Source organism: Ambystoma mexicanum, chromosome 2p (assembly GCF_040938575.1).
Source record: "Ambystoma mexicanum isolate Mex_15411 chromosome 2p, UKY_AmexF1_1, whole genome shotgun sequence".
NCBI classification, from domain to species: domain Eukaryota; kingdom Metazoa; phylum Chordata; class Amphibia; order Caudata; family Ambystomatidae; genus Ambystoma; species Ambystoma mexicanum.
The window spans coordinates 1,470,754,504-1,470,781,988 of NC_090923.1; the positions used below are offsets into that span (position 1 = coordinate 1,470,754,504).

Here is a 27,485-nt window from a genome sequence, read left to right on the forward strand (position 1 = left end):
ACTACAGAACAGCCCTTTCACAAAAAGATGCTGAAGTCATGATGGCCGCAATCAAAGAGAAATCCACAGCCCAAACGTGGGCGCTTTTAAGAGCACTCTTTCAAATACAACACTAACACTGTCTTCAGGCTACAGGAGTAACTGAAGCAGCCTGGGCAGAATTTTATTCTAATCTCTTTGAGGATTCTAATCAGGGGATAAAGCTGAAGACCCAGGCTCTGGAAGAATGGACCCTATCCTACGATCAAGAGGATCTAATATTAATGATAAAAACACTCAATCCTTCTAGAGCACCAGGACCGGATGGGATCTCAAACCAAATGTTGAAAAAACACACAGAACATTGGGCTAAGCTGATGGATATGGTACTCCAAGAAATTCTAAATGATATGATATGATGATGGCATTTGTAACGCGCCTATACATAAGTGCTTCAAGGTGTGATGAGGCAAGGAAGGGGGAACAGAGGGAGGACAGAGACAGCGATATTACTAGGCCAAGTGACACTGAGATCCTGCAAGTGCAGTGGAGGAGGAGGGAAAAGTTCCAGGGGAAAGGGTAGGGGGCAGTGCTGTACATGGGATCAAAACAATAACAAGAAGTGCAGCCAGCAGGTGGTAGGTGCAAGGGTAAGTGCAGACAGCAGGTGTCCAAAAGTGCCGGTAGGGGGACTGTAGGGTTACAGATACAGACCCAAGTGCAAGGGTTGCCGGGAGGCAGTGCGGGTGTGCAACTGGGCGGGCATGGACCTGGGGCTGAAATCAGAGGGTAGGCAGGTGACCAGTTCAGTATCAGTCAGGAAATCAGCAAGGGAGAGGAAGAGAGAAGGCAGACGCAAAGAGGAAGTTCTTGAGGTGCTTCCAGAACCGGACATGGTTCTCCTCAAGTTTCAGAGAGGCAGCAAGGCTGTTCCAGAGGGAGGCCCCAGCCGAAGAAAGTGATCTACCACCAACTCGTTGCTTGGAGAAGCAACTGACCCTGAAGGAGTTAGCGGTGGAGGAGCGAAGAGCTCGAGTAGGAAGGTATTTACGAAGAGAGAGTTGGAGGTATTGAGGACCCAGGCCCCAGAAGGCCTTGTGGACAATGAAGAGGGTCTTGAACTTAATCATTGCAGCCACTGGGAGGCAATGCAGAGATTTCATTGCTGGAGAGATACGATCCCTGGGCTTGAGGCCAAGGACAAGTCTTGCAGTCCTTTTCGGAATCATTTGCAGAGGGTGGAGAGTAGAAGCAGGCAGATTTAGAAAGAGGCTGTTGCAGTAGTCCAGCCTAGGGAGAACCTAGAGCTCTAGAGACAGTGAGCTTCCGGGGGAAGGAGAGGAAAGGAAGATGCCTCTCTGATGAGGTGCTGTTAGTCGTTTGACTTCTTAGAGACTTCAGAGATGGGAGGAGAAAATGAGAGTGTGGAGTCGAAAATGACCCAGGGGTTCTTAGCCTCACAGGTGGGAGCAGGAAAAGGGCCAAGGGAGGCCGGCCAGAGTGTGACAGAAAATAAAAAGCAGATTTCGAGGTCTTGGAAGACTGCTCATATAATACTGATATTTAAAAATGGATCAAGAGCAGAGCCAACTGACTACATGCCCATAGCCCTTCTTGATGTCATGGGGACATTTTATGCATCCTTATTGCTGAAAAGACTGACCCGGTGGTTGGAAACCAATGCCTTACAGGACAAATTCCAAACTGGCTTCGTAAAAGGCCTAGGTACGGCTCCTCTGGCGCAAATTACATCCGGTTTTTGTAGACTTTGCCAAGGCTTTTGACAGCCTCAAAAGAAATAGCCTTTGGCATAAACTGAGGGTGAAAAACTGCCCCATAGACCTACTACAACAAATAAACGACCTGTACTCGAACACCTCCCATTAGAGTTCGACATACCACAGCGAAGAAATTCTAACTCACCGAGGAGTAAAGCAGGGATGTGGGCTACAATTTTTATATCTCAGATCTTGGCGCGCACATGGACTTAGTTTGATGTTTCCCGCCCAAACAGGGAACAACGACTATTACCCATATAATCTATGCTGACAATCTAGTCCTCTTGGACTACAAAGAAATCGGACTCCAACGTCAGATAGAGGGCCTGCAGAAATACGCAGAGATGAACAACTTAGAGATCAACATAAAAAAAACAAAAATACTGACCCTAAAAAAGGGCTGTGAAGGAACTAAGAAAACATTCAAATGGTACCTGAATAAAGAAGAGATAATAAAGGTTACTTCATTCAGATGCCTGGAAATAACGATCTCTTGTAACAGGTCAGAAACCAAAACAGTGGAATCATTAATAATAAATGTTAGAACTTTGACGAGTCAAGCACTGATCCGAAAAAGGAAATATTGCACATTTTCTTTGACTTACATCATAGAGTTTTTTTGGTTTTTTTTATTGTTGCATTCATGGTTTGCAAAAACCTTACACAACATGTGAGGAGTTGCACAGGGAAACCGTTGGAGTTATATGTCCTGTTCCGGCGTAACCTCCCGAGACACCTCCTCACCTCTATCTTGTGATGAGCTGCCTCCAGAGTCCTCAGAAGTCCTTTGTCTCGGCCTTCGTCCTTCCTCTGACTTCCCCTCGGTCTTCTTCTGTTTCTTGTCGTGCAAATAGGGTCAAGCTCTCCCAGAGGCCACCTTGACAGGGATCGGTACCCACGCCTAAGGGAACTCCCGGGAGCCCGCCCTAAGCCAGGGAAAAAGCCTCCAGGCACCAAAACACCCTGGTAGTTAAGGCGATGATGGTTCTTGTTGCACTCTGGCTGTTCACGCCTGAAGGAATAATGCTTTACAAGTTCCAGGTTTCCACCAAACGGATTTGTAATCCGACAACAGCCCTCTTTCTAGAAGTCTAAATAGATCCAGGTACAGGTCTGGGAACACACAGATGGGCGTTAATAAATAAGTGTCAGAAGAAAGGAAAGTCTGGATAACAGAGTCTTGGGTAAGGTGAACAGGTAAATTGAGTAAGACTCTCGTACGGACTGATGGGAGCGGAGCCACAGAGGGAACAGAAAGGAGGAAGAATAGATACGGATAGACAGAAAGTATGTAAGTGAGAAGATCAGCAGACTGTAGAGCAGAGTGAACACAGTACGCAAGGGCATAAGACAGAACAGGAAAGTTAGAAGGCAGGTGTTGTAGATTAGGAAATCCACTGCGAAAGACAAAGGGTGCGAGCGCCGGGAAACTACAGAGAAGCTACCCGCAAGGAGAAAGAGAGAATGCAGAGTAAGCCGAAGGCGAAGCCTCTTGTGAACGGAAAGGGACAGGAAAGTTAGAAGGCAGGCGGTGTAGATAAGGAAATCCGCTGCGAAAGGCAAAGGGCGCGAGCACCTGGAAACTACAGACAAGCTACCCGCAAGGAGAAAGAGAGAACACGGGAGTAAGCCGAAGGGAACAAATCTGCATATGCAATGAAGAGGGATGAGGAACAGCAGCGAGCCTCCTAGAGGATGGATACAATGCACCCTGCAGACGGCACGGTACGTTGATATAGAGTGGCAGCCATATTGTGTGAGCACTAGACCATGGTAATTACTTGCAAAGCAGGTATCAGTGTGAGATCTTCCACTTGTGCCAACACTTCCAGGACCGTGGCATGACAGTATGCCCCCTCTTTCCCTCTTCATACCCGCTCCTCCGGGTTTGCCTGGGTGGAGGCGGTGGAAGCGTTGGAGTAGTCTGGGCACATGGACATGGCTTCTGGTTTGCCAAGTGCGTTCGGACACAGGATAGCCCTTCCAATGAACAAGGTACTGAAGGACACCTCTTCTGTATCTAGAGTCGACTAGATGGGACACTTAGTATTCCTCCGGCTGCATTGTGTCCAGAACCAAATGCTTACGCTTTGTCCGATGAAACGCATCGGGAATGTATTCTTTAAGGAGGCAGGTGTGGAATACAGGATGTACCAGATGAAGCTGCTTGGGAAGACGGAGTTTAAAGGCCACAGGGTTTATCTTCTCTGTGATTATATAGGCTCCGATGTATCTGGGTGAAAACATTCTGGTGTGGACCCATCTTGGTAGATAACGTGTGGATAACCAAACCTGTTTCCCGACTCCCCAATCAGGGTTAGACCTTCGCTTGACATCTGCCCACTTCTTGTACCCCTTATGGCTTTCTTCTAAGGCATCCTTGTCCTCTTGATGGGCTTCTCTCAAGGTGGTAAGGAGGCTGTCTACTGAAGGAGATTTGGTGGAAGAGAACTCAGTCCAGGGGAGATGGTGAGGATGGTAGCCATATGTACAATAGAATGGGCTCATGTGAATGGCTGAGTGGAGTGTGTTATTATAGGCAAATTCTGCCAATGGGACTAGGGAGGCCCAGTTATCCTGTTCACGGTCGCAGAAGCACCTTAGATACGGTTCCAGATTAGCATTGAGGTGCTCTGTTTGGCCGTTGCTTTGTGGGTGATACCCTGAAGATAGCGCTCTTTGGATCCCCAGTTGCGCACAAAGAGTACTCCAGAACTTAGAGGCAAATTGCGTCCCTCGATCGGACACAATAGTGACAGGCAGACCGTGTAGTCTGACTATGTCTCTGAGAAAAACCGAGGTGGTGTCGGATGCTGTGGGTAGCCCGGAAAGAGAAGAGAAATGGGCTAACTTGCTGAAGGTGTCTATAAGTCACCATAATCGCTGTTTGGCCATCAGAAGAAGGAAGGTCCACTACAAAGTCTGTAGAAACATGCTCCCAGGGTCTGAATAATAGAATTCCCTGTTGGAGGAGGCCAAGAGGACGTCCAGTGGTGGTCTTGTGTGAGGCACACACGGGCAAGTAGACACGTACTGCTTGACATCCTTGTATATCGTGGGCCACCAAAACAGTCTCTGGAGCAGCTCCTAGGTACCCCTTTGACCTTTGTGCCCAGCAAGAGGAGACGCATGGCACCATGAGAGTGCTTGAGACTGTAAAGCCTTGGTAGGAAGGAACAAAGCAGAACCATGATACCATAGCCCATCCTGTAGTGTGAGTGGAAGTGAGGATCTATTGAAGCCCCGGATTCCCTCTCGTACCCTCTGAAGGAAAACTGGGAGAAGTGCAATGAACTTCTGGTTTGGTAAAAGAGGTTCACCTCTTACAGGATCTTCGACTTCTTGACCGGTACTTCTTGATAAGGCATCGCCCAACCTGTTTTCTGTTCCTGGGATATATGTAATCGTGAAGTCATACTGGGAGAAGTAGTACGCCCATCTGACATTTCATGAATTGGTGCACATAAGAGAGAGCACAGTGGAAGGTAATTACCCCAAATCTCATCTCGAGATTAAGTGGAATGATGTACAGGCATTGAACTTGTGAAAAGGTCCCAGGGACAGGTAAATGGGACAGTCCACTATTTGAAAGGAGTATCACATTGGCTAAGAAACATCTATAAGCCTATTTCATTGACAGAGTCTTGATAAATATAATATCTCTGCCTCTACCCTATTATACGGTTGTGCAATTAACACTGCACTAAAAAAACACGTACTAACCCCACTTTTGTTGTCACTATTAAATTGCATTGTAATTATTTTGTTTTATGTAACTTGAGTTTATTCTGTATTTGACTTTTAGATACTCCCCTTCTGAGGATTATTTTATGACGCTCCATTAATTTTAAAAAATGTGTCCCATAGCCTGGTGTGGGAATACTCCTTTCAAATAGTGTACTGTCCCATTTACCTGTCCCTGGGACCTTTTCACAAGTCCAATGCCTGTACATCATTCCAATTAATCTTGAGATGAGATTTGGGGTAATTAACTTCCACTGTGCTCTCTCTTATATGTTCCGGACCCAGGAAGGTTTTCCCCCACAAAAAACAGGGTTTTCCCATTTATTTATATCCTGTGGTTGCGATGGTCCGTGCATACTAGAAATGGGTGAGCTGCGCCCTGCAACAGATGCCTCCACTCTTCTCAAGCTTGTTTTATAGCGAGCAGCTCCTTCTCAAGGACAGAGTAATTGCGCTCGCTACTCGTAAGTGTTCTGGAAACGTAAGCCAGTGGGTGTTCCTGGTCGTCCAGTGTCTTCTGCTGGAGAACTGCACCTAGTGCGCCTTCCGATGCGTCTGTCTCTACTATAAACGGACTAGACTGGTCTGGTTGTACTAGGATGGGGGCAGATGTGAAGAGTTCCTTAAGATGTTGGTTGGAAGACCTGCTTAATTGACTGGCTTATTTCAAACCTTACCCCCTTTTCGAGCAGAATGGTGATGGGTAGGACAATCTCAGAGAACCTGGGGATAAAGAGACGGTAAAAGTTTGCCAAGCCTAGGAACCGTTGGACTTCTTTCACATTGTGGGTTTCCGGCCACTTTACAATAGCTTCAACCTTTCTTGGATCCATCTGGATGCCGTCTTCCGATAGTGTGTAACCTAGGTACGAAACCGAAGATGTATAAAATTGGCATTTCTCTGGCTTGGCATAGAGATGGTTCTTCTGTTCTTCTGTAGACGACTCAGGACTTTCTTTACGTGTTGATGATGTTTGGACAGCGTAGGAGAGAATATCAGAATGTCATCCCAATAGCCTACCACTGATATGTAGAGGAGGTCAGAGAAGATTTTGTTTCTAAAATGCTGAAACTCGGCGGGAGCGTTCACCAAACCAAATGGCATCACCTTGTACTCATGAAGCCCCATGGAGTGCGAAAGGCGGTCTTCCATTTGTCGCCTTTTCTGATCCTCAGGAGTTAATATGCACCCCTGAGATCAAGCTTGGTGAATACATTCGAACCCTGAACTGCCTCCAGGATATCCCGGATTAAAGGCATAGGATACCAATCACGTAGGGTTATACAGTTCAGACCGCGATAGTCAATGCAGGCCCGAAGCTCCGTTGTATCCCTTTTAGGAATGAAATAGAGGGAGGCACCTCCTGATGACCGGGACTCCTGATTGAGGCCGTTCTGTGTGTTTGCTTTGAGATACTCTTTCAGTACCAGTTGTTCAGTTAGTGATAGTGGATACATACAACCAAATGGACCTTGCCTTCGAACACCTCCGCAAATTCTCTGTAGTGGACCGGTATCGTGCAGACTACCAGATTGAGGAGGTTGACGTTCAGTCCTTGCTGTGTTTGGTTCTTGGTAATCTGGAGACAGTTCTGATAGCAATAGGTGGAATCGAAACTTAAAGTGTTGAGAGCCCAGTCAACCCTAGGGTTATGCTTCCTTAGCCACGGAATTCCAAGGATGACCAGAAAGTGGGCCGCTCTGATGAGGTCAAATACAATGTCTTCGGTATGTTCCCCCAGCTGAACAGAGAGGGGCCTGGTCTCCAGGATGATGGGGCCTGAAGAGAGAGGAATGCCATCTACTCCTTTGACCGGAATGGGTTTCTGTTTGGCCGATAGTGGTAGCTGGTTTTCTTGAGCCCATGTGACGTCGACAAAGTTGCCTGCAGCTCCACAGTCTAACATGGCCAAGGCTTCAATAGACCTATCAGGTGAAAGCTGTACGCGAACTTGGAAGACCATTAACCTGACATCATCTTCCTTCTCTACTGATTGGGGCTGGTTGCAGGGATTGCCTCAGACACCCCCAAAATCTCTCCTGCATAAGATTGGGGGGTGAAGTTTCCCTTCCACCGGGGAGGCACCTCCGGACAATTCCTGAGGATGTGCTTAGACGAGCCGCAATACATGCACAATCCAAGTTCCAGCATCTGCGACGTCCCTCTGGAGTTAGTGGACCTCTCGTGGTCCCAATTTGCATAGGTTCTTTGGATGCCGACAGCTCCCGAGACAGAGGCGGGGGTTTGCTCAAGAGAGGATAGCCATGGTTCTTTCTTTTCTCCTGGCGTCGTTCGGTCAGTCTGTATTCAATCTCTAGTACCAGAGCAATCAATTCTTGTAACCCCCTCTTGAATATGGTTTGTTGAGCTGAGTCATGCCAGCCTGCATTGGCTGCAACCTTCTGGAAGCGAGACACGTAGGATTGTACATCAGAAGGGCCTTGCCGTATCTCCATCATGACCTCGTACGAGGCATACAAAACCTCCGGACGGCCGAATCTTGCCTTGAATGCTTGTGTAAATTGAGCATAATCTTGCAAGGTGGGATCGTTGGCTGTAAGTAGGGGTGTGGCCCATGCCAGGGCGTTCTCTACCAAATTGGATATTAATAACCCTACACGGGTCCTATCAGTCTCATAGGCTCGGGGCCTAAATGAGAAATACACATGACAGGCGTCCAGAAACTCTTTCAAAAGGGTGTAGTGGAACCTTTATATGAGGATGGAGTGGTTGACAGTGTCAAATACAGAGGAGAGATCAAGAAGGATGAAGGCAGCTGGGGAGTTGGAATCCATGAATGCAAGCAGTTCTTCACTAGTGTTCAGTAACTTAGCATTAGAGCAGTTTCCATGCCTCTGGATGCTCATAATCCAGATTGATGGTCATGAAGACCACCAACGAGTTCAGTGTGAGAGTTGAGTTGGGACAGGGCCAGCTTTTTCAGCAGTTTCCCCAGGAAGGGGGGTGATGGAGATAGGGCGGTAGTTGGATGGACAGGTGGGGTCTGCTGAGGGTTTTTTAAGGAGGGGCGCACAAGGGAGTGCTTGAGGGAGGTGGGGAAATAACCAGATGCAAAGGAGTGGTTGCAGAGATCAGAGAGTGCAGGGGCAAGAGAGGCAATGTTGTACTTGATTTCTCTGGGTGAGCAAGGTGAGACCTGTTTGGAAGAGAGCTTCTCTCTGGTGACTTCTTCAGGTGTGACAAGGGGAAGGAGGAGAAGGAGGAAGGAGGAGGGTGAGTGGCCAAGGGAGGCAAGGGGGTGAGAGACGAGTTGGGAGAGTGAATAACAAGGCTGTTTAGGGTGTCCCGGGTTCTGGTGGTGAAGTGAGAGGCGGTTGTGTTGCAGAAGGCTTGTGAAGGAATAGCAGAGGAGGAGACTGCAGAAGGGTTGGCTAGTTCCCTGCATATTTTGAAAAGTTCTGCCGTGTTGTTGGATGCACCAGATGCCCGTGCCTGAATGTGGGCCCTTTTCTTGGCACAGAGAGAGTCTGTTTTGTCTTTTGAGCAGGCACCAGGCCAGTTTGTCAGAGGGTGAGCCTGAATTTTGCCACTTCCGTTCCGCAGCTCTGCACTTAGTTTCAGGTCTGCAAGTTTGGAATCGTACCAGGCGTTACGCTTCGAGACGGGTTTCAGGCAGATCCTCATGATGGGCAAGAATGCCAAGGGTGTTGGTGATGGACAGGTGGAAGTTGCTGAAAGCAGTGTTGGTGGTAAAGTCTAAGTTGGGGGAAGTCAAGGCAGCAGCTGAGACTCGTTTCATCGGGTGGATGTTCGTGAAGGAGGTTGGCCAGGCTTTTCGAGGTGCGGTCACAAGTCCAAAGGGACCCAGGTGGGAGGAGAGAAGAGAGTGGTCAGACCAGTAGAGAGGGGTGACCACAGGAGATGAGAGAGGGAGGTTGAAGTGGATGAGGGCATCCAGAGTGTGTCCAGCTGAGTGGGTTGGACCAGAAGGGAGAATGGAGAGGGATAGAGAGGTGCAGAGGTCAATGAAAAGAGTGGATGCTGTGCCAGTGGAGTCCAATTGGATGTTGAAGTCACCCAGGTGGAGTAGGTTGGAGGAGGAAGAAGGTAATGAAGAACAGAAATCAGCCCATTCAGAAAGGAACAGGGTAGAAGCGCCTGGAGGCCGGTAAATGGTGGCAATGGTCAGAGTGGAGGAGGGAGAAATGACCAACTTGCGTGCTAGGCTCTCAAATGACGAGTAGAGCTGATTGGGTAAGATGGAAGAAGGAATCCACTCAGGGAAGATTAAGGCAACCCCACCGCCAGCACGGTGAAGTCGAGGCTTGGGGATGACCTTGAAGCCATCAGGGAGGAGGGAGTCATAAGCAGTGACTGAGCTGGCACTGAACCATGTCTCGGTAAGAGCGAGAATATTGAGGTTGCTGTCTTTAAGAAGGAGGCAGATGTCATCAGAATGTTTGTTGGCTGAGCAGGCATTCAGTGTCGCCAGGTGGAGACAGTCTCTGCCTTTGAAGGTTTTCTGAGGTGGAGTACAGGGGCGTGGTACTTCAGTCAGAGGGGGGCAGAGTGAATGGTAGGAGGAGAGGCAGGGGAGGGAAGAAAGTTAATGAGGAATGGCAGGATCCGGTCAAAGAGAAGGAGGTTGGCCTGAGGACCCTGAACCAAATAGTGTCTGTGTGTTGAACATTAACGATGCAGCATGAAGAGAAGAAGCCGGCCAAGAGGACTTCCCACTTGGTGCCACCGTTAATGGGAGAGGATGTGAAAGGGAAGAGAGTAGCAATGAGATGAGGAGTCTGTAGATCTGGAGAGGGGACAGAGAAAAGGATATCAGTGAAGACATCGCTGGAGGATGCACTGACATAGGTGTCTGCGATGGAAAGGCCAGGTATAGACTTCCAGTAAGTTCATGTTGCCCACTGTGTGGTTCATGGTGAGACGGAAGCTTTGAATATCTTTAGTATGTACACAATGGCCATCTAAGACAAACAAGAAACATTAAAAAACTTTGTTTCCTATTCAGGTCGCTCACACATTTTTTTTTTACTGAACAAGCTGGTAAATTGTTTGCTGTTCGGGTCGCTCACATATTTTTCTTACTGAACAACATGGTAAAATTGGCATCGCTTTTATGCACTTTGTGTGACATAAGGCTTTAGTTAAGCTTTATTCAGAGATTATGAACTCTGAGCTGTCGATAAAAGCAAAAATAAAAAATGGGGGTTTTGGGAGAGCAAGAAAACGTGGATAGAACCTCAGGTTCTAAGCAAATTAGGAGCTATGGATGAATCAGACGTTTAGAGCAAGTCAGCTGCTCTCAATAAAACCAAAAATATAAAAATAAAGGCTTTCAGAGTGAGGGAAAGTCATAAAATAACTGGCACAGCAGACGAGAAAAGGAAAGAGAAGGGGCACACAACAAAGCAAGCGTGAGTTGGAGAAGGAAAGCTGTCAGATGTGTAGGTGCTCTGCAAAGCACAGATCTTAAAGGGTCAGAAAGAAACAGTCAGGCTTCCCTTGCTCCAGTCTTACAGCGGACATGTACCAATGAGTAGTTCTATAGAACTGGCATGACACGTAGGACGCTCGCACTAGCAGTAATGATCTGGTTATGCCAAAAACATGGATCGACTACATAGTGATCAGCGATGGTATGATTTGAAGGGAAACTGTTGTTTTCCTACACTGATAGGTTTTCCTACTCCTCTTCTCTCTCCTCTCTAGGCTGGCTCTCTTCATTCTCAGCTCAAATTCAAGTTCCTCTGTCTTGTCTTCAAATCCTTCTATGGTCTTGCCCCCCCCCTACCTTTCCTCCCTTCTTACTTTCTATACCCCTTCTCGTTCTCTGCGCTCTGCTAATCTTTTCCTACTCTCGCCTCCTCCACCACCCTGCGCCCCCTCCCGCTTCCGCTCTTTCCAACTCCTCACTCCCTTCCACTGGCACCGCCTCCCCCTCCCTCTCCCCATCCGCTCTTCTCCCTCCTACCCTTCCCTTCCACTGGCACCACCTCCCCCTCCCTTTCCCCATCCGCTCTTCTCCCCCCTACCCTTCCTTTCACTCTTCTCTAAAATCTTATCTTTTCCATTCCCCTCCCTAACACCCTTCGCTTCCTCTCCTACTTCTCCCACCGCCTCATGCCTCAACTCTTACTCCTGTACTTCTTTACCCTCTCCTTCCTCTCTACTCCCTTCTACCCTACCTCCTGCTCTTATCTAGTGTTATTCTTTCCTCTCTTCTTCCTCACACCTTCTCGCCTCCCCTCTTACTTCTGCTTCTACCTCCACTCATACCTCCCATTCCCTCTCATACCTCTGTCCCTCTCCACTCCCTCTTCACCTCAGCAATAATGTAAATTGTTCCTTGTACTGTTCTCGAGTTGTGATTTAATTGCCATTCTATGCTTGTTGTATTTTTTCTTGTTCTCATGTTAAGCACTTTGGATTAAAGGGCTATATAAATTCAATAAAATACTAATATAATACAAATACAATAAGTGAACTTGAAATACACTGACACAGCCCAAATGACTTTTAAGAGCCTCTGGCATATTGTGAAATGTTCCTAATTGCCCTATAGCCCAGTCCACTTCAGACCTGGCTGCGATAGAGGGTGTGCTGTAAAAGTTTACAATCTCTACGTAACCACTTGCTCTTCTCTTCTTCTTTCTAGTGAGCTGGAGCTGAAGTATTCACTGCAGATCCTAGCAGAACTCGAATTCCAGATCCTCTCCCACGGCCCGAATCCTTTTGCCTCCCTAAGAGTAGACCAGGTTCAGTCCAATCCCAATAAGCATCATGTACACAGCAATGCATACCAAGTGCAATTATTTGGGGCTGAGAAGGAGGACAACATGGAAGACCTGTCTGGGGAGGCGCCGGGATGCCAACAAATTTAAGGTGGCGCTGCACCCTCATATCCAACGGGGGTCCCATTTGCTCATGAAAAGCAGTAAGCAGTGGGCACAAAGGGAATTTCCCATGATTCTCCAATCTCCGCTGAAACCCAACAGTTAATTGCATATTCAGTAGCTCTTATTGTCAATATATGATTTTCTTACCTTCTAGTTGTAGTTTCACCAGTAGTGTACAAAGCATCCACCTATATTCGAGCTACAGTCTTGTGCAGTTTTGGTTTTAATTCATTCATTTAAAAGTGTGTTTGACTTTTGTTTTTGTGTGTGAAACCACTGATTTGGAAATATGTGACAAGAGCGGATTTGAAAAACTAATTGTCAAAAGTATGCAAAGTACTTGGAAAGAGCAACAGCCAAAGCTTAAGTACATTGTGAACTAATGGGGCTATCCCTGTGGGAGAGAATTCTACTGATAGTGTTTTAAATTGTATATGCTTTACTGTTTTCCCTAAGCGACAATAAACAATTTCTCATTGCACTTTCCCTCTACCTCGATACCAAACCGTGCTTGGATGTAAAGAGTACCAGTTATTCATTGGATTAGATTCAAGTGACAACTGTTTCCAAGTTAAATAAAGAGTTGCTGATAATCAAGTTATGTTGCAGTTCATCAAAGATCGTTCTGCATTGTATTCCACTGATTGGCACCACAAAGGATGTGTGGAAGGCAATCTAGAATCTTCGAGCCCATACTATTGCAGAGTCTCCTAGAAACTGCACAGCTCAGCACAGAGTGAAAGCAAATTGCAATGCAATAAATACGTCCATAAGCATCCGTTTATAGTCTATATCTGTCATTTAGAGGTAAACCTTGTCTTTAAGAAACAGGAGTGCCTAGGAACATCAATAATGATTTGTAATCTGTTCCTAATTCAAAATGACTGCTGCACACATTGACTAAACCTCTCCAAAACCCATACTTCACACATTGACTACAGTCTCCTGTTCTACAATTGAGCAATTGCACTTTCACACTTTCCAGATATGTGTTTGCTATATCAGCCTAATGTTTTCATTCCTATGTGATAAAACCATTCCTAAACCGTGGGAGTTATCATCCACAGTAATTATACTCAATGGCTTGATGTTGAATCGCCAAAAGAGCAGGAACTTTCGTTGTTTATCTATAATCGCAACTGCAACTTTTCCCTTTCTCATCCTCGAGTTTGTATTTTACTCCCTCTTTAATAACCGTAACTGAATCCATCACAGCATCAACGCCTTCCATAGGGTTTGAGTTGGACTTGCGCTACCTACCTTGAAGCCTGTTCAAGAGCTTGTAGCGAACACTCCGGAGGTTTGAGCCATTATTTCAAAATGCTATGTCTAAGGTTATCCAATTCAATCATAAACATATACTATAACATAACCCTACACCAGGAATCACTAGCCTTTTTTGTTAATGAGTGTTACTTCTTCTGAGCGAAAATGATATTGAGCTACTAACTAAAAGAAAATGAAAATAGTTGGCGCATGTTGCAGGAGTATACACTGGATACTGAAGAGGTTGCAGCTGTCTGGGGCTACTTCAAAGTTTGGTACTTTGCTGTACAGTGCACCTTATGAATACTCTATAAATAAAAATAAATAAATGCCTGGTGAGTATTGCAATGGGTTATTGCGAGGTAAGACACATGGTGATGTCTACCTCGTGTACAAATGGCAGTACCAGGCCATAATAGGACCAAAAAGGAATTACCCATTTCTCTGTCTACCCTTTGCTTTGGATGCCCTGTGTTAGAGATTGCCTGTGATCTAACAAGTAAGAAGGAAAGGAATGGGTGGGGCTAAGTAGGTGGATGGGCAGATGTCACATGACCTTGCACCAGTGTCCCAACTGCAAAAGAAAAGAGTCAGGAAGATTTCTGAAGTAGTAGAAAAAGAGCAAAGAAACAAAAGCGCACAACCAGATCAGCAGTGATTGACAGGTGGTTGGGGCAGAGGTCACGTGAACTAGATTTAGTTGCACCAGCTGACCACTTGCAAAGGAAAAGAGGTTGGTAGGCTGAATAAGTAGGGGAAATTAAAGGATGGCCAAAGAAAAAGGCACCATAAGATTTGCAGTAATTTTTATGTGGGTGAATCAGAGCCCAGGTGACCTAGATCAGCTGCCATCTGCGCAAGAAAAAAGGCTGGCTGGAATGCTTCTTATGCAAGGGAAAAAAGGCAGCAAAAAAGAAAGCACCAATAGATTAGCAGTGATAGACATAGGTGTGGGGCAGAGGTCATGTCACCAAGATCCATTTGTACCAGCACACCAACTGCAAAAGAAAATCAGAAAAAAGGGTGGTGTTAGGAGGGTTTGTCAAAGTTAATACCTGGGATAGGATTTTGAAAAGCCAATCAAAGGTTAGCAAGGCTTTCACAACGCCAGTTGAGCTAAACAACTCATATAAGTAGCATAGGCTGAACTAAGGAGGAAGGGGGCAGTGTTGTGCAGTACAGTTAACATATCACAGAAAAAGTACATAAAAAGACCCACACAGGTATATATAAAAACAACTCTAATGTATTACAATACTACACTAGGAGACACTTTAAATATTCAAAGGTAACTGAAAATATCAATGCATATATCAATATGCCGCTCACAGTTGGGTAGCACACTATGGGCTACACACTACTTCAGTATTGAAAGAAATTATTCAATCATAAAATAAATTGATCAAAATAGACAGTAAGAGGACATATAAATCAGAACATTGGCCTTATACGTATAAGGGCCTTCAGCACCAAATAACTAGTCTTCAGAAGTCCATCCATAGCCTACATAGGGCCTCATCACGAGTTGGGCGGTATCCCAGCGCAATTTCTGTCGAGCGCTATTTGCGCTAATGCCACGATGTCTGGCGGAAACAACGCCAGATCATGAGTCGCGTGCACGTGCAGACGGCCATGGCGTTAAAGCAAATAGCACGTGGCGGAACAAGTTGCTATGAACCCATAAATCTAGCGCACTGCGCTATTAGCGCCGCGGGAAACGCGTCACCGCCGGAACGGGAAATAAAGCAGCACCAATCTTGGAAATCACAATCCGCCGAGAATCGCAGCCCCTGTAAGCCATCCACTCCTCTAAACCCTGGAAAATGTCACAGGAACGTACCAGGGGCAAGTCAGCCTTGGAAATGGTGCGAAAACCCAAGTTCACAGATCAGGAGCTTGCCATACTTGTTGAGGAGGTAATTGGCCATCAAGAAGACCTGTATGGCCCCCAGTAGCACAAGACAAGTGCCCAGCGGCGGGCACAGATCTGGAGACAGATCTGGAGACAAGTGGGCCAGAAGGTGTCAGCGGTGGGCCGTGTGCCCACGGATGGGGAGGATTGCCGCAAGCGGCTGAATGACTTGCAGGTCCGTGTCTGTGGTCTCCTGGCTCAGCACAGTAACGAGAGCATGGGGACTGGAGGAGGACCAGCACTACCACCACCTGAGATGACACCTTGGGAGGAGCAGATGACCACCCTGATAGACATGGGCACAATCAAGGGAGTCGGTGGAGCGGAGGCAGGCACTGGTACCGAGGAGGCTGCAGACCCCCATGCACAGCGACATGGGAGCTGTGCATTTACAACAGACATCTGAAGAAGTCTCACCACCATGTACAAGCAGTGTCCCTCCCCTGTAGCACGTTCCACCAATCACAACATGGGGACTGACTAGTATGCAATGGGCAAGCATGATAGAAACTGTGCCCTAACCCACTGTAAGACATGAAATGCATGATACAAATATAACTTGCCTTCAACTCATACAACACCCTATGTATCCCACAGGCACAGAGCGATCATCTCAAGGCAATGTTGATACGGAAGAAGCATCCACATCTAGCCGCATGTCCCGACGTGCATCAATCACCACCACCTCCCGCAAAGGGACCTGCATGAGAAGGCAAGACGCAGGACACATCCTGGGTCACCCCAACGGAGCCCACTCAGACCGGCGCAACATCCACAAGGCTGCAGGACGTCACTGCTTCAAACTGCAGAAGCCACCAATGGTTTTCAGGATGTGGAGGGAGCCTCGTCAAACTCGGATGAGGGCCACACATCCACTGCGGTACATAGCACTGGTGTCCTCACCCAGCCAGAGTGCCACTCATGAGATGGGCACACCCCAAGGGAGCCCGGAGCAGGTGCCAGTAGAAGCACACACTCCCCATGTACCTGTGTGTGTACGTCGTGTGAGGGCCAATCTGCACATGCTGAGCAGATGCAGGAGGCAAACAATCTGTTCCGCCAGCAGCTGCAGTTTTCAGGAGCTATTCCATCTACCTCTACAACACCTACAAAGGGATCACTGGAGACTTCTCCCAGGAGCTGTTCCTGGCGCAATCTCCCACGCCACTCACCAGAGTGACGTGGGAAGCATCCACGACCGTCCTAGATGGACATACCACAGTTGTGCCGAGCCCTGGGCACATGGACCCACTGGCACTGTTTTGAGGTGTTCACAGGAGGGAGGGGGGATTGTGTGCTGGGGTGTTCACATGGGGGAGGGAGGATTGTGTGCTGGTGTATTCACAGGTGGAGGGGGGATTGTGTGCTGGGGTGTTCACAGGAGGCAGGCGGTATTGTTCAACTAATAATAAATCCTGTTCATTATGCATACAAAGCATGGACATTCATGATTGTGTTAAAGTGCTCTTTATTTTACAAGTGATATGTGTTACATGTACCCATCCACCGGATCAAAATGAATTGTCAATCAAGGCCTGCCTGGCCAACCTCCCCTCCCTCACTCCATCCCTGTGTGCATGTGCCCCGGCTCCCACCGCCTCCTGCCTCCCACATTTTCATCATCACTCCCATCCACAGGTGGCTGGCCATCAGCATCGGGGGCAGTGGCACATGCCTGCGACAGCAAATGTTGTGCAGCATGGCACAGGTAAGTACAAGATGGCCTACTTTCTCTGGTGCATACATCAATGCCCCTCCCGTACGGTCTAGGCACCGGAAGCGTGCCTTCAGCAATCCAAATGGCATTTCCAAACAGATGCGTATACGCTCATGGGCGATGTCATATGCCAGCTCAGCTGGAGTGTGTGGATTACGCACAGGGGTCATGAGCCATGTGTACTGCGTGTATCCAGAATCACCTTCAGGGGAGAGAATGCGGACATTAGGCCAAGGTAGGTTCAGTGGATGTAAAAGGCTCAGACATCAGTGACATTGGCAGCAGAGCCAAGTAAGTGTCGAAAAGGTGCATGCTATCTCAGTGCAATGTTGTCATACATCCTTTGCCTTCCGGGACATGCATGGGCTGAGGCTTACATGCCGCAGCGTATCAATTAATATGTTCATGCTTATGTGTGTCACACTCATGTAGTACAAGTACGCTATTTTTCATATAGCTACTTCCATTGTGGTGTGTGCTGTGCAAGGTGCAGTATTCAATCAATGGACTACTTACTGCATGCACCACACCTGTGTCTAAATGCCACAGTACTCTGTCCGTTATTTCTGTATGAGGGTACCCTTATATCTGCATGTCCACGCAACATGTTGTTAGGCCATGTGTTGTGGCATTTGCTATGGCTGGTGTTGCGTTTTCTACTTGGCACAATGATGTACAATTGGCCAGGCATGTGATTGGCCAATCAGGGGTCACTATCTCAGGGATGGTCATTGTTGTGACTCCAACTACTCGTGTAAAGTGGTTTTGTGGATGTGCCTACATTAGGACTCTATTGGCATGACTGCCTGGTGGCCAGTCTGGGATATCTCTTCTGTGTCAGGGTGAGGAGCAGCACTGCTACACACACAGGATGCTTTGTGGTAGTTGAGCTTCCATATGTGACAGTGCTTTCACAAGTGTGTGCCATTCAGACTGGTGTGTTCTGCTGTGTGCAAGGGTTCTCATGCAAGGCACATGCATGGAAATGGTGCTGTGCTAGTGCTGCATGTGTCTCCTGCTGGCATGCAGGGATTCCTGTGTGTATGCCCCCCCCAAAAGGTGTTATTTGGCATGTATTTCAGACAAGATTTGTACTCACCCAACATCCATGTGTTCTGGCCTCGGTGCCTCTCCATGTAGGCTGGCAGGGTACTGTTGCGCAGGACCATGGAGTTGTGGGTGGATCCTGGGTAGCGGGCGCAGCAGTGGGTGACGGTTAGGTTGGGGCTACATGTCATCTGCACGTTCATGGAATAGTAACTCTTACGGTTCCTGTAGGCTGCCTCATGTTTCCGGGGTGCTACTAGTGCTACATGTGTGCAGTCTAGGGCTGCTATGACGTTCAGCACTTGGGCAATGGCATGGAGCTGTGCCTTGAGCTGGTTGACCTGTGCCTGTGTGGCTGGCAATGCAATGTGCTCATTGACATGGAGCAGCAGTGCATCCAGCACCTGTCCCAGCACGGCACTTGGCCCTTATTGCTGTCTCGTGTTATTTTACCTCCAGCATTTATCCAGGGGTATTTTTGGCAGTTTTACCACCGGTTGTCTGGGGCTAAGAGCGCCAACGCCGGACTTGTAATGGCTCTGTAATAGCGCATTTGGTTGCCAGCGCTATTACAATTGACGCTATTGCAGCCGGCAGTATTACAGCTGGCTGTAATAGTGCCAGCAGGATTTACGGTCGTGATCCGGCAGAGCGGTATTGGTGGCGCGAATACCATTTTCACCGGATTTAATGGTTACCGCCCAACTCGTGATGAGGCCCATAGTCTCTGGGAGTCTTTAGGTATCAGAAAAGGTTCTTGAGTGTCAATGATGAGTAGCCTAGAAGAGCCCACTCAGCTAGGTAATGCAGGACAATGAAGCAAATGTAGTAGGTGAAGTGCACAGTAGTGCACAGAAGTGCACAGAGCAAATGTAGTAGACAAAAAAGGGACTTGCGGGTCTTAAGTCCACTTGTAGAATTCTGGGATGCAGCTACCACCCCTAAGGTGCAAGAGGATGACACCCCACTCCCCCGAAGTACTGACACCGACATCACCGTACTGGGCCAACCCCGGAAAGCGCTAAGGTAAGCAGTACTTTGCAACAATTGCAAACTCATTGGGGGTGGGGGGGGGTAGTTTAAGAGATATAAGATCTCAGGCCACTGCACTCCTAAGAAGGTACCAATGGTCACAGGCAACAGTAAATGGCTGGGTAAGACTTGCCTCACAGTTGTAGTTGTTGTGTAGGGTTCAAGGGTGATCACAGCCGGTCATCGATTGGTTTCATTGAAAACATTAATAGTTGTGGGGACCCAGATTTGGTTCCATAATGAAGGAGAGTCCATCACAGATGACCTGACCAATGCACATCTTGCATTGCCTCTGTGCTGGGTCAGGGGGCACTCAGCAGCTGAACTTCGGGCTCTCACAAGCTCCTCTACTGGTGAAGGTCAGCACAATGGGTTTCCAACTTGGCAGCAGAGCCAAGAGGATGCAAATGAAGTGTTAAAGCTGTTAGGCCTATGAGGTATCGCTGGATCCAGGACTTGCAAAAGAAATTCAAAGATGCCTGCTACAACGACCAAAAAAGGGTGATGAATCACAAACAAAACATCTGAATGGTTGTTTCCACCAGTCAAAAAGAGGTCTTCCTTGTCATTTAGAAGTTTTCAGGTGTATGTCATGGGAGAGTTGGCCTAGCCAATGCTGGATCCTGCAGCAGTCCTCCAGCTGTATTGGTCGACTCAGCGCCTGGGTCCAGCTCAGTGCCTTGTATCCAGATCCAGAGCTCAGCCCTCTAATAAGGCTTGCAAAATTGAAACTTGGAGGTGGCTGTCCAATAGTGAACCACCAGCCTCCATATTCTGCCCAGCAACAGGCATGCAACGGGAGATATGTGGATTGGGACCCATAGCCCCCTCCCCACAAAAAGCCCTTGCAGGACAAGGCCACAATGTTGTGCGATGCAGGATCGCAGGAAATGCTGCTCGTTGATACGTAGCACTTTGCGCTACGTTCCACGCATTGCATCCTTTAAGAACCGAGGATCAGACCCTCTGCGGCAAAGTCCCTACAGGACAAGGCCACAGTGTTGTGCGACGCAGGACTGCAGGAGATGCTGCCCATCGATATGTAGCATGATGAGCTGTGTTCCACGCACCGGATCCTTTAAGACCTGAGGATCGGACCCTCTGCGGCAAAGCCCTCGCAGGACAAGGCCGCTGTGTTGTGCGACAGAGGACCGCACAAGACACTGCCCATTGAAACATAGCACGTTGCGCTATGCTCCACGCATCGGATCCTTTAAGAACCAAGGATCGGACCCTCTGCGGCAAAGCCCTCGCAGGACAAGGCCACGGTGTTGTGCGATATAGGACTGCAGGAGACGCTGCATGTCGATACATAAAATGTTGTGCAAGGTTCAACAGATCCTTTAAGAGGCGAGGATTGAACCCTATGTGGCAAAGCCGCCCTCGCAGGACAAGGTTGCTGTGTTGTGTGACACAGGACCGCAGGAGACCTTGCCCGTCAATATGTAGCACATTGCACTACATTCCACGCATCAGATCCTTTAAGATTTGTGGATCGGACCCTCTGCGACAAAACCCTCGCAGGACAAGTCTGCAGTGTTGTGCAACGCAGGACTGCAGTAGACGCTGCCCGTCAATATGTAGCACATTGCGCTACGTTCCATGCATCGGATCCTTTAAGAAATAAGGATCGGACTGTATGTGGCAAAGCCCTCTCAGGACAAGGCTGCGTTGTTTCATTATGCGATGCAGGTGTTTGGGGACAAAGAGGTCAGAACGCAGAGTGCACGCATGCAGTGCATCCGTCAACCAGCAGCGATCGCAAGGTAAGACAGGTCTGGGCGGAGGGCTCTGCCATTACTGCATCTTGTTAAACTGCCCTACCTCGCGGTTACTTCCATTTCAATGCGAATCTCGCGCTGCACAGTCTCTACGCATCCATTAGGCTGTCCCTCACCCTGGAAGGCACATTTTTTTCCCTTTTAGGTTAATGTTTTTGGCCTCCTTCACTGTTTTTCTGTTTCTCTGCATTCCCCTGCACTCTCTTTCCTGCTAGGTGAATGTATTAGCCTCTATCACTGTTCTCTGCATTTTTCCTGCATTCTTTGCATTTCTTCTCTAGATGAGTGTTCCTGGGTGCGCTTGCACTTGGCTTGCTGTTTCCACTAGGCCTTTCTCCTCTTCTCTAAGTTCCAGCTACGCTGTGATCACTACTTGGCCCTACTGGCCTTTTCCTCTTAGGTTGAGCTGAGCCTGTTCAGCTCCCACTGCTGTTTCCACTCACTGCCTTTTTCTGCCCTTGTTTTCTTGTCTCTGTCTGCTCTCTGGTGTTGCCAGTTGTCCCCTCTGTTAACCCCTGCCCCTTTTTTCCCAAACCCCTCCTTGTGCACCGTGTGGCATAGCTCTGCACAGTGTTTCCTTTTCTTCTCATCCTCTCGCCTGCCCTTTCTCTTTCCTCTATCACAACCACTATGGTGCTCTCAATTTCCCCCATCTTCTCTAACTGCTTTTCTATCTCCTATCTACTGTTCTCACTAAGACTGGAAGGAAGAAGCTCAAGAAGGTCTCCAATCCAGGCCTTCCCATTGCTGACACCTGTATCAGTGCTTCCTCCAGACAGACTCTCACCGACATCCTCTTTGTCATTCCTTCTCCTAACCTATGGACCCTTAACACTTCTCTCTCCTTCCTCCTCTTCTCCCATTAATGGTGGCACCCAGTGGGAGGTCCTCTTGGCCTCCTTCCAGTCCTCCAGAGTCATCATGAATGTCTATCTAAACAGCACCGTCATGGTCCTGTACCCTCAGCCCGATCTTCTACTATTTGATAGGGGCCTCCCTCGATTCATCAACTTCCTTCCTTCTCCTGCTATTTCTTCTACCACTTCTCTAGCTCCTCCGCCATCTCCTTTTTCCACTGCATTGGCACCTATGCCATTTACTATCTCTCTGGCCATTCATGCACCCGTGTCCTCCACCTCTCTGTCGTCCTTGCCATCTACCTCCCCTCTGGCTCCCCTGCCAGTTACCTCTCCCCTTGCTCACTTGCCACCTCCCTCCTCCACCTCTCTGTCTCCCTTTCCATCCACTACCTCTCTGGCTCTTCTGCTGCCCCCTCCTTCCACCTCTCTGACTCCTCTGCCACTTCCGATGGGTACTCCTCTCCTCTGTAACCCTTCCTGGAAGTCTATCAAAAGTAGTAACCTGGTCCACGTGGCTACTCTCAACTCTCGCTCTGCTGTCAAAAACTCCTCTGATGTCTGCCACCTCCTTGAACTCCTGGACCTGGATATTCTCACTTTTACTGAGACATGGTTCAAGGCCAGCTCTGTCACACGCTTTGACACACTCCTCCCTGAGGGCTACAAGATCCTCTTTCAAAAACAGCAGACATCTCGTCTTCACTCTCAACTGATGATGATGTGCAGTTTTCGAATTCCGATGGTTCAGCCGTAGAGTGTGTTGTCTGTTTCCTGATAACGCGCTTCTTCTCGAAGACATAGGGTCTGTTCCGGGAGGTCACTGTTATTTCCTGAGAAAGTAAAACAAAAGGACAGAATGGCATGCCTTCCGGTACCAGCCCAAAAAGGGGAAAAAGCCTACAGGCAGAAAAAAAAACCTTGGTCTTGTAGATATCTGGGTCTTCAAAGGAGATCTTGTAGCAAGTAATTCTCCCAAGGGAAAATTTGCAGTAGGAATACCCCACAAGGATAGTCCATAAAGGTACATGCAAAAACAGCAATGAGGAAAAATGCAAGCAAATGCAAAGAAAAGCATCAGTAGGTGGAACGGAGGCAAAGGCAGCCTGCAAGTTGAGCCGAGCGAATAAAAGAAGGTAGAGAAGGCAGGAACAGGACAAAAATGAACCCACTGCGGCAGGTCTTGGTGGACAACCAAACAGAAGATCCCACCTCCCAACCCGGAACTGCCCTCCTCTTGGCATTGGCCTGTTGCATGTATCTTTGTCGGCTTTCTTCAAAATTCTTGAGAGCTGCCCTGAGTCTGTTGAATCAGTCTTTTTGGGAAGTCTTGGATTTTTTCCTTCTTAGCCTTTGTCTTATTGCGTAGCCGATCCTGGAAGAGATAGGGCCTATCCAGGCCTGCCGCCAAAATGACCTTCTGTACATAACCACAAGTAGGGCACAGAGACAGCCAGGCAGGTTTTGCCCTGAGACTTGAGGGAAAAGCCCAAAGGCATAAAAACCGTCAGCAAGTTGGTGGTAGTATGATACAGGCACTTCAGTAGATTGTAGTGAATTGAGAATGTTCTGGGCTGAACAAGCAGGAAGGAGCAGTAAGAAGTATGATCTCTATATGGATAAGGCAAGGAATGTTGAGGATGCAAGTGCAGAGCACGGGAAGGAGTAGAGGAATAGGTAACAGAGGAGTCAGAGGACGGCAACAGCAGGATGCGTCCTGACGGAACTGGAAGGAAAGAGGGAGTGCAGGAGTGCTAAAACAGGCGAGACCCAATTTGAAAGGGAACAACAAAAGCAGTAGAGCGATGGACCGCAAGAAACAACTCTAGCGTCTTATCCTAAAGCGGGAGCAGACAGGGTTGCAAAGCAATGCGTGTTGTGTAGTCGCTGGCATAAGAGGAAACACTGCGATGCGAGCGGCCATCTCGGTTGAACACTAGACCGTTGCAGCAGATGGGGAAACAACATGATGGAATGCACCTAGCCCCTGATTGCAGTAAAGCGTAATGGTTCATGTGCTACCCTTTACAGCAGCAGTGACACAGTGACCAACTGGTTGTTGTGACACAGATGCCCTCTGCATGTACAGCAATGCAAAAATGGGTGACAAAAGATTTGGAGACAAGACCATCTCCGAAAAACAAAACTAGGAGAATACTGTGCTAATATGCGTGGTGAAGTGCACAGAAGAGTTATGCAATGGATGCTGATGGTTCGATGGCCAACCAGCAAGAAGCCTGTCTGGTTTGATGTGTGTGAGCTATGAGGGTCATTACAGTTTTGCCGGTCCAGAAAAATTGCTGTTTAATTGCTGGTAATCCTGGCACTGGCAATTTTGATGGACTGGCAAACACGGGTTTGCCAGTGTGGGCACTGATTTACCTCCAGCCCTGAGCTGCAGGTATATTAGGCCCCTACCGGCAAAACAATTCTGAAATTACGATAGGACTCCATGGAATGGGGATTTCCTGCCATTGCCGGTACCTAGAATATCCCGATAATGCTGGGATATCAGGCTGCAGTAACGGTAGGGGCAGTTTTGGAGAATTACCGGTGGGATACCAGCAAACTTGTAATAAAGGCCTATGATTGGACTTTAGCAGATAGAATAGATACAGTAGTTGCACCTGGGATTTGCGTATCTACTAAGGAAAGTAAAGCATTAAGAAGTCACTGTTATATCTTCATTGTAGAGATGTACACACAGAGTTGGATTAATAGAGACATTGGGCCTCATTACAAGTGTGACAGTCTGGAAATAAAGTTAATAAGGGAAATCGGCACCCTTTCTGGACCGGCATACTACAACTCTGCCTTCCAGGGCCGTTGCACCTGGCAGGTCTGACCTGCCAGGCACAACGGCCCCAGTAGGCAGAGCTGTCATGGACACACCGGTGCCGGAGCTTCCGTGACCCCATTCCCATTTTCTGCCGCCTGACTTCCCGATCCACCCGGACTTGTAATTTCCCGGTGGCACCTGGAAGTCAGGTGCCGGAAAAGTTTAACGAGTCCAGCAGCAACCCTCTGGTAGCACCAGCGGCTTACCGCCGGGCTCGTAATGAGGCCTAATTGTGTTCAAGAGAAGCAACTAGTCTGTCATTATAGAATGACCTTCAGAAAAACTCTGATCTGCATAGTCATACAGAAAATGTTACTTCATATTTCCAAATCAAAAGACTATTAAAAAGCAGTTGTAGTACACCTGCAGAAACCCTGGTATCGAAATGTGCACAATGCAAAAGGGTCCTAAAATGGTCCATTTTAAATGCAATGTTTGGCAAAACGCAGTTTGTTTTACCAATTCTATACTTCCAAGTGAATTTTCCCTTTCCTAATTGTACAATAGGTGCAGCAATTGGATTGACTCAGAGTCTGACATATCAAGCACAAAGTCTGAAAGACCAAATCTGAATGGCCTTAACTCTGTGGCCTCCGCATGGCCCATATACAGGGCAAATGAAAACCAGGAAAAGCTGGGCAAGTTAGGGAAGATACTGGGTTTAGAGGCTGGTTCTCAGCTCATAGAAATAGATGTGAGCAGAGGACAGTTAAAGATAATAGTGGCTCTGAAAAGTATTCTGCAGAATGTATTAACAGCTCTGTTTACCAACATCACAGATGCAAGAAAACAGATAGAGTGGGACCTCGCCTGTGAGGAGATGAATGAGTACCTGAGTGATAAACGGAGGCCCATATGAGATTACATCATCCACCAGTCATGGTGAGAGACACTAAGGGAAGATATAAGGGTGTCCTATGGTTGGAGCTACCCATAAAGAAGAGATATTCAGAATATATGGCGTTTCATGCCATCTTTGACCCCACAGAAGCTGATAAATTCCCTCCACACAGGCCCTATGATTGTAGGATCGAACGCCTTCCCAGAGCTCTATACCCTATGGAAGAACGTATGCCCTTAATGAAAAGAGAAAATGAAATACTCAAGAAGTTGGAGAGGAAAACCTAAAGAGGGGATCTATTCGTCATTCCACCTCTGCGGCTGAGGCTCCAATCTTCTTCATTCCGAAGAAAGACGAGTCATAGTTAAGGCCTTTTGTGGACTACAGTCAATTATCCACTATCACGGTCAAGAACGGGTATCCCCTCCCTCTAATCCAAATCCTTCTCGACCAGGAAATTATTGCAGCATATACGCCAAGGGTAACTACAACATGATAAATATGCACCCATACGATGAGTGGAAAAAAGCATTCTGTACTCTGTACAGCCAGTTTATTAATACCTTGTGATACCCCTTGGGCTGTGTAATCCCCTGCCACTTTCCAGAATTTACTTCAGGACTTATTTAAAGACATCTTCGATGTCTACATGTCATCTAGCTGGACGACATTCTGGTGTATTTCACATCTTACCATGACCAGGTCTTGCATGTCAAGGTGGTCCTTCATAGTCTCCTGATACATTGTTTGTATGTCAAGTTGTCTAAATGCCCCATGCAATAGAAATTGACCCTTTTAAGATTGATGCCATCCTTTCTTGGCCCATACCCAAAAATTTTAAACATTTACAATGGTCTTTGGTTTTTGGCACATTTTTACCTGAGTTTTATCATGGATTTCTCCAAGCTACTGATTACTCTGACCAGGTCGATAAAGAAAAGCCAATCATATCTATGGACCGACAACACCCAGTAAGCATTCAATGCCTTACAACAAAGATATACCACAGCAACAGTTTTACACCTCCTGGAGTCCTATCATCCCTATGTGATAGATGCAGATGCGTCGAACTATGCCTTAGGGGCCCTGTTACTACAGAAAGACCTGAGTACTGGTCGCATGCATCCCATCACATACCACTCTCATACCCTGACCCAAGCTGAGCAGCTCCATAGTATCTTTGAAAAAGAACTTTTACCGATCAAAGATGCCTTCATTACCTTGAGACATTTATAAGAGGGTGCACAATACCCTATCAAAGTCCGCACTGACCATTGTAGTCTGAAGTTCGTAAAGGCTGCTACGCCCATAAATCAGTGTCAGAACCAGCGGTTTCAAGTTTTTGTGAGATTTGACTTTATCGTTGCCTACAAGCCCGGGGTAACCAACACTAAAGTGAACGTCTTATCCAGGTAGTATCCTGAAGCCAAGACAAGAAACCCGGGGATTCCTTTCATAGCCCCAGAGAACTAGTGATGCTTAGCAACAACTCTTTGCATCACACGAAATTAAGGATCTGTATACCTCTGCTATGATTCCCAAATCCCAGGCTCTACGTCGGTCTCACTCTCATGAACATGTGTTATGCTTCAAAAGGAATCTTCTTTAGCTACTTAAAAAAAAACAAATTGGTGGCTTTACGTTGGTGCCATAATCTACCAAGTGCCAGACATTTTGGAGGCAGCAAAACCCTCAAGAAATTGGAAAGACACATCCAGTGGGAATCCATGAGAAGCAACATGCTAGATTACCTCAAAGGCTGTGGGATTTGCGCACATTCCTAAACACCTCAATGTTCCCTATTAGGCCTGCTTTA

General features: G+C 47.5%; 1 protein-coding gene across 5 annotated transcripts in view; it reads left to right on the forward strand.

Moving 5' to 3' along the window:
• Positions 1-12,974, forward strand: part of MSS51 (MSS51 mitochondrial translational activator) — a 383,411-nt gene extending 370,437 nt beyond the window's left edge. For all 5 annotated transcript variants that reach the window (XM_069646070.1, XM_069646074.1, XM_069646071.1 and 2 more), the window contains one exon: positions 12,137-12,974. In XM_069646070.1, the coding sequence (XP_069502171.1) occupies positions 12,137-12,362 (226 nt within the window). In that variant the 3' untranslated portion in view covers positions 12,363-12,974. The remainder of the gene's footprint in view (positions 1-12,136) is intronic.
• Positions 12,975-27,485: the final 14,511 nt, after the last annotated feature.